This window comes from Octopus bimaculoides, chromosome 1 (assembly GCF_001194135.2).
Source record: "Octopus bimaculoides isolate UCB-OBI-ISO-001 chromosome 1, ASM119413v2, whole genome shotgun sequence".
NCBI classification, from domain to species: domain Eukaryota; kingdom Metazoa; phylum Mollusca; class Cephalopoda; order Octopoda; family Octopodidae; genus Octopus; species Octopus bimaculoides.
In genome coordinates, this window is record NC_068981.1 from 103,976,388 (window position 1) to 103,984,693 (window position 8,306).

The window sequence follows — 8,306 nt, forward strand, 5'->3', positions numbered from 1 at the left end:
GAACCCAACTACTTGCAGACGATGTATCCCGTTGAATTCATTAATTTAATTCATAGCAAAAGTGACTGCTATGAATTAAATTAATGAATTCAATGGGATACATCGTCTGCAAGTAGTTGGGTTCAGCATATTATCCTCCATTTTCTAATTGTTATATATATATATATATATATTTGTATATAGGTTTGGTGATGCAAACAGGAAAATAGAACTCAAAACATGAGTATATATGTTTTGTATTAATAAGCGGCAGAAGTTACAGATCCAAAGTTTTTATGCCAATGCATAAAATTCTTGGCCCTTGAGACACTCTTTAACCTCTGCCAGTTACTATCAAAACATGTACACATACATACATACATACATACATACGTACGTACATACATACATATATGTATATATGTACAGGAAAAAGCATGGCTGTGATAAGTTTGCTTCCCAACCACATGGTTCCAGGTTCGGTCCCACTGCACGACACCTTGGGGAAATGTCTTCTACTTAACTCCTGGTCCAACTGAAGCCTTCTCAGTGGATTTGTAGATGAAAACTGAAACTGTAAGAAGACTGTTGTATATATGTGTGTGCATGTGTGTCTGTGTTTGTCCCCCATCACTGCTTGACAACCTGTGTTGGTTTGTTTATGCCCCCATAACCTAGTAGTTCAGCAAAACAATAAGTACTGGGTTCAATTCAATCAACTAGAAATTCTTCAAAGTGGTGCCCCAGTATGGCCACAGTCTAATGACTAAAACAAGTAAAAGTAAAAAAAAAAATGAAAATAATATACGTGTGTAATCATTTAAATTTAACATGCACTTTCCATGTAGCATGGTCTAAATGATTTTTTATTGGACCATGTTATAGGTCATTTGGCTTGGTTTCTATTGCTGGATGCCTTTCCTGTCCCCAACCATTTCACAGCATGTATGACATGCATTTTCTTGTGGCACTAACGCTACAGTACTCAGTAACCTATGGTGTGTAGACCAAGGAGGGAAATAAGAAAGGGAGCAATGACAACAGAAAGATCAGAAAAAAAGGTAACTGAGAATTAGAAATGGAAGAGTAAATACTTGGAGTCCTCGGTAGCCTAGAATAGGACAGAGGGGAAAAGTAAGACATAAGGAGATCCAAATTGGGTGAAAGTGTGGAAGGGACAAGGTGGGAAGTATGATGGAAAGCGCAGTGATATCTGGAGGTGGAGTCTGCAGAGAAATGATTGGCAGTAGCAGAGAGGAACAAAGGTAAGGATAAATGATGAGATTAAGGAGGCAAGAGTAGGTGTTGGGTGGCAGTAAAGGTGATGGATGGAGTAAGAGTGCTGACTGGTAGTACAGCAGGGCAAAGCTTTGAGTGTATAACATGTAAGTAGGGTGGGAGTATGGTCCAGTGTAGCTTCTTTCGTGTGATATTGAAGGGTTGAAAGGAATGGAAGTGGTTGGAGTGTCCTGCTCAAGTGGAAGAGAGAAGAGAGGTGGAGGGATAATGAACAGCGCGTGTAAGTGTTTCCTTAGCCTCATTGGTTGATTATACAAGGTGGGCCAAAAGTCACACACGAAATAAGTTAAAAACCCTCTGGAATTGTCAAAGACAGGCTTTAATTTTTCTAAAAATTGAATAAAATAAATAAAATGATGAATACTCATGTACTTGTGCATGATGAATGAAATTAACTAATGATATTGGTTTCAACTTTTGGCGTAAGGCCAGCAATTTCGAGGAAGGGGTAAATCAATTACATCAACCTCAGTGCTTAACCAATATTTATTTTATCAACCCCACCGAAAGGATGAAAGGCAAAGTCGACCCTGATAGAATTTGAACTCAATGAATAATAGTAATATAATATTAATAAAATATCAAGTATTTTGGTGCGAGACATTTGGCCTTGTCATGTACAGGTGTGAACCCAGTTCCATTACCAGTACAAAGTTGTGGTGTAATATCAACATAACGATTTTTCATATTAATTATTATAACCATTATTATGAAATAACAATAAGCATAATAATGTGATATAAATAAAATATCAAGTGTTTTGGCAAATGACTTTTGGCCCACTCTGCATAAACATATTTGTCATGTGCTGGTGTGAAATTAGATCTGTTACCTGTACAAATTTGTGGTTTGCTATCAACAGAACAATTTTTCATATTAATTATTATAATCATTGTTATGAAATAAATGAAACCTTATTCCTGTTATCTTTCAGGCTATTGAAACTATGTATCGGATGAGTGTCTATCGTAAATACATCCAACCAGTAAAACATGGAGAGGTAAGTGATTTATTACAATCTCTCTTCTCTATGATATTCTTTATGTTGACAGACACTGTAAAGTTCCTGTTTATTATCGGTCATTATATAATTTATCCTTCATTGATTGGGATGACCTATGATCAGAGGCATTCTGATTGTGATCGTCCCATCTTTTCATTCCATTGTTTATTGCTGACTACATTTTCCTATGTATCATACTTTCTTTCCTTTAAGACTGCAAGTTGGGTTTTGGAAGAGAATTAGCTTCTCTTTCTAGCAGAACGAGTAATCAGATAATGCTTTTCTGATTGATTAAAAAGGAACAACAGTATTTAGATTAACTATTTCAGCTGTTGACTACATGATGTTCATTTAAAATTCAGCATTTCAGATGTTGAGTTTGAGCAAGATAATAAACACCATCATTTCTAATACATGGCTCAGTGGTTAGAGCATCGGGCTCACAGTCATGAGGTAACGAGTTCAATTCCCAGATCAGGCTATGTGTTACGTTCTTGAGCAAGACACTTTATTTCATATTGCTCCAGTTCACTCATCTGTAGAAATAAGTTGCGATGTCACTGGTGTCAAGCTGTATCGGCCTTTGCCTTTCCTTTGGATAAACAACCTTGCCTAGAATTGTGTCTCAAAGGGTAACTTTCTAGGTGCTGGGGCTAACAGTCAATGAGTTTTAGTTTTACTCTATGTCACTTGCAACATTTTACAAGAAATATTAATAATTTCTTTTTAAAACATAAGGTCAATTCCTGTGTTGGGGAAAAGAAAGAAAATCAATATGATTGACTCTTGTGAGATATTGGTATTTACTTTATTGATGCTTAGAGAAATGGGATGCAAAAATCAACCCATATTGGACTGGAAATGGAAGCAGTATGGTTATAAACTTGATAGTTATGCATCTGGATGAGGACATCTGAATAAAAAAAATGCTTATCTCTAACTGTGGGGGGAACCTGTGGAAGAGGTAGACCCAGAAAGACATGGGATGAGTTGATGAAGTATGATCTTTAGATGTTGAGTTTCATTGAGGCAATGACAAGTGACCAAAACCTTGAGAAGACACATCAAGTTAAGTGAAATTGTAATTGTGGCCAGTGCCAGTGACACATTAGCACCTGTGCTGGTGAAACGTAAAAGGCCCTGTGCTGGTGACATGTAAGAGGCACCTGCGCCAGTGACACATAAAAGGCACTTATGCCAGTGACACATAAAAGGCACTTATGCCAGTGACATGTAAAAGGCACTCGTGCCAGTGACGTGTAAATGGCACCTGTGCTGGTGACATGTAAAAGGCACCCATGCCAATGAAATGTGGAAAGCATTCATGTCAGGGACACATACAAGGCACACATGCAAGTGATATGTAAAAAGCACTTGTGCCAGTGACACATAAAAGGCACCCACTACACTGGAGTGGTTGTCATTAGGAAGGGCATCCAGCCATAGAAACTAGGCCAAAATAGCCTAGTGCAGCTCTCCAGCTTACCAGTTCCAGTTGAATTGTCTAACGCATGCCAGCATAGAAAACAGATGCTAAATGATGAGGAGGATGATGAGGAGTGAAAAGTTACACAAACCACTACAAAATGAAAAAAAAAAAATCAGTATGATCATATTATAAAAGTTTGTTAGGGTTAGCTCCAAGGTTTTTCCTCCAAATAACAAAAATTAAAGAAGCTGAATCAACATTGTAAACCAATAAAACACTTGCTATAACTTTACAATTACTTCTGTGACTTACAATAGTCAATGGGGTAGTCAACTTAGTGGTACCTATTTTCAGCTATGTCTAAGTTATTAGTGTTTAATTTTTTTAACCACAGACACAAAACAGTACTGGTATCAAAACATCAAATGCTCTATACTCTTTTGACTTCGCTATACATGTTTTCATCACTAACAGACTAGGTTCATAAGCTGGTGCTACCCTCACATCTACTGACCTTGCAGCCACCACAGAAAAATCAGTGTTCATTAAAAAAAATGTCATTCATTAAAAAGAAATAGTTTGATCACATTAAGAGGTGAAATGAAATTGTTTCATTTTTGTGTGGCTAAAATAATCCATTGAGAATTATTGTCCATAGAAACACAACAAAGTTTTTGTCTCATGTCAAAAATTCATTCACATACCATTCTAATTGTGAAATTCCTTTTCCTCTACTCAATATTTCTCTGTCTTTGTTTACATCCACCTTTCTCTCCTCCTCCTCTCTCTCCTTTTGCTATTCACATATACAGATGCACAATTAGCCACAAACACAGTGCAGCCTCCTTTAACAGGAAATGAACCATCAAAACTTCACCTGCTAGACTGACACTTCATTGACTTTGACAACCTGTGAACTTTCACTAAACTTAGAAATGTTGTAAAGTATTTAGCCCAGAGTTTGAAATGCCTCAGCAAACTGACAAAACCAAATAGCCTATACAAAGCAGACATCTCAATTGTTTTTAACCGAGAGTCCTTCAAATTTAAAACTGTTAACAAAAGTATTTCTGTAGTCTTAATTCAGAGTAAAAAAATCAATTTGTCGATTCCATTTCAACATAAATTAAAAAATAAACTATTAATGAAAATCAATCTGATCAAAATTGTTGATGTCTTAATTGTTAAATTGTAACAAAGCATTTCTGATTAAGAAATGTTACTTTCTTTTCTTTTTTTTAATTTCTTGAAATATCAAATCAGATTGATTTTTTTTTTTTTTTTTCCTTTTTTAACTGGATATATACTTCTGAAATAATTAATTTTCAGTCAGTCTTTTGTTAAATGTTTCTGCTTCATTTGTTTAATTAACATGTCTTGTGTAAGACAAGATGTCTTTTGAATAAACCCAGTAAATGAACAAACTTACAACTGGTCATGTGAATAAGCTAATCAGTGTGTTGCTTCATGAGGCATTAATTCAAATCTGCAGATGTTTTGATTTCTGTTTTTAGATGATGAAGTATTTCAAATAAGCTCATAGGTATTAGATACATACGCCATCTATCAATTCACTGCACTATCGATATGTCCATTCCTTAGATCTTCAAGACTTGTATGCTGTATTTCCAGCATTTTTGCCCTGCATTCTCAGCATCTGTACTTTGTAATATTCTGTAGCTATAATCTGCATTTCAAAATATATCTTCCATTATTTTTAATAGTTGATACTATCTACACTCCTTCTATGTGCCTTTAATATTTCTTACACAAGATTTCTTTTTCTCTCTCTCAAAAGAAAAGTTTTTTCTCTTCAAGCATATTCAACAGATAACACTGTGTATTGTCAACAACAAATACATTTCTCATTAGCAGAAAATTCTTTGATTAAATGAGTAAATATTTGAACTATTGATAATAACAATATAATTATTCAGATTAGCCTTTTTTTCATTAATCTTCACTGTGTTTTGTTTGTGTTGATCTCTGATGATCATCAGATGCCCTCATCCTGTATAGCATCATCATCATATAATGTCCACTTTTCCATGCTTGCAAAGGTTAGACAGAATTTGTTGGGGTGGATTTGTTGCCAACACTCACCTGTTTCCAAGTAACATAATGAGAGGTTTTCATAGATGATTGGAAAGGAAGGATACCAGTTGCATCATGGTGACAGTCAACTGTCACATGAAATCATGACAAGGAGACAGTAAGATACTCACCTACCTCACACACACACACACACACACAAACATAAATATATACAACAGATTTCAAGGCTTTGGTCAGCCCACAGCTATAGTAGAAGACACTTGCCTAAGGAGTCATACAGTTGGACTGAACCTGAGACCATGTAGTCGGGAAGCAAACTTCTTACCACACAGCCATGCCTGCTACAAAGTATATATACAATATTGGATACCAACTTGAAACACTTCCCTTTATATTCTGGGTTCAAATGACTTTCATTTTAAGCCTTCTAGAGTAAATGATATTGAAAGTTTATTCATTTGATTACTCTATCCTCTTATATTTTTGTGACAGTGTGTCAAAAATTATTGAGTGAGAGAGCAGCGTATGCCATCAAAGTGGCACTGGGGTTCAAATATATGAAGCCCACTATACCCATCAAGACTACCCATCTGTTAAGGGTACACCAGGCACATACATTACAACCATATGTGCACGACATAGAATCTCATATCAAGATAAATAGCGTATGACCTTGCAGATAGGGCCCAGTTAGAATTTTCTTCAGGTTGAGTAGCGTATCCTGCTCAAAAGGACCCTGAATAAGGGTTGTTTAAGGATGTTGAATGGAACACCCATATTTCTAGAGATGTATTATTCAAACCCTAAAGAATCCCCTCAACACAAAGCTATGATGGTCCTCCACTTTTCCTGCCTGTGATCAAAAATGCACATATCGTCAGCCATTATGTGTCATATTCAAGTGGTTAAGTAAGGTCAAGCAAGTGACAAGCAAATCTGTGGCATTGAGCAGAATATTTGCTGTAGCCTATCTTTTACACCAAGACAAAACATGTACTTGATAACATATCCAGTCAATTAAGATCAGAAGCCACAAGAGCCAGAGCTTGGTATTGCATCAGGGCATTTATTATTATTATTATTAAGGTGGCAACCTGGCAGAATCATTAGCACAGCAGGCAAAATACTTAGCTGCATTTTGTCTGTCTTTATGTTCTGAGTTCAAATTCCGCCAAGGTCGACTTTGCCTTTAATTCTTTCAGGGCTGATAAATTAAGTACCAGTGAAACACTGGGGCTGATGTAATTGACTTATCCTCTCCTCCAAATTTCAGGCCTTGTGCCTATAGTAGAAGGGATTATTATTAATATTATTATTATTATTATTATCATTATTATTATTATTATTATTATTATACAGCTTTACATTCTGAATTCAGATTCCACTACCGTCAACTTCGCCTTTCCTCCTTTTGGGGTTGATGCAATCAATTAACCCCCATCTCCTAAAAGATGTTGGGCCTTGTACCTATAGTAGGAAGGATTATTATTATCATGACTATGATTGTTGTTGTTGATACTGTTAGAGCATTAGACAAAATATCATGCAGTATTTATTATTAGCTCTTTTACAGTGTGAGTTCAAAACCTGCCAATTTCAACTTAGCCATTCATCCTTCTAAAATCGTAGAAGATTACAGTCTTCTATGATTGATAATTAAAATACCAGTCAAATAATAAACTGTTCCCTACATCCATAATTTCTCACCTCATGTAAGAAACGGTGGTGGTGGTGGTGGTAGTGGCAGCTCCTGTCACCGTCATCGTCGTCTTCATCTTTTAAAAATCACTGCATGATTGTGTGGGTGGAGGTAATGTGCACTTTCGTTTTACTTCAGTAGGCGAGAATGATTAATAAGATTTGCAGGTATACCCACTTCCTGGCATTCTTAATACTGATATTAAAAAAAATTTTTTTTAATGAGGTCAGAAACATAGGGCAGACAATTTATGGTGACCCATTCATACCAGAATAAGTATCTCTCTTTAATGCCAATTCACCTTGGCTTATTCTTAGGCAGGAGTTAAGATACCCTTATAAAGATCACAACTAGAATTAGCCTGACATTAATATAGGAGGAGAAAAAAAAATAGATGTCAATATAATGAGGAGATCAGGAACTGAAACAAGTATAACAACAGCAATGACAACTACAAAACGTGACTAAATTTCTGGGAGAAGAGAGATTCCCTAGAATCAACAACAACAACACCAATAACAACACCACCAATGGAGTGAATGTCACTTGTGATAAGATGTAAATGTCTAAATTATCTGAAAGGTCATAGTGCAGCATTCGTGCAGCCCACAGCAATCATTGTAATTAGGGAATAAATGTTAAGTGTTTCAAAATTTCTCACCCCATAATGGAAGGAGATGGGGAGGGGGTAATTATTATTATTATTATTATTATTATTATTATTATAATTCTCTTTACTAGGCACACAAGTGCACTAGACGTGATTTTTTTTAATAGTAAAGGTAGAAATACTTGAAATTAAAAGCTGATATAAATAAATAAATATATATATATATATAATA

General features: G+C 35.6%; 1 protein-coding gene across 1 annotated transcript in view; it reads left to right on the forward strand.

Annotated features, from left to right (window-relative positions):
• LOC106869501 (transmembrane protein 135) overlaps window positions 1–8,306 on the forward strand; it is a 674,585-nt gene that overhangs the window by 202,063 nt on the left and 464,216 nt on the right. Inside the window, exon 5 of the mRNA XM_052968741.1 lies at window positions 2,213–2,278. Coding sequence (XP_052824701.1) covers window positions 2,213–2,278 — 66 coding nt within the window. The remainder of the gene's footprint in view (window positions 1–2,212; window positions 2,279–8,306) is intronic.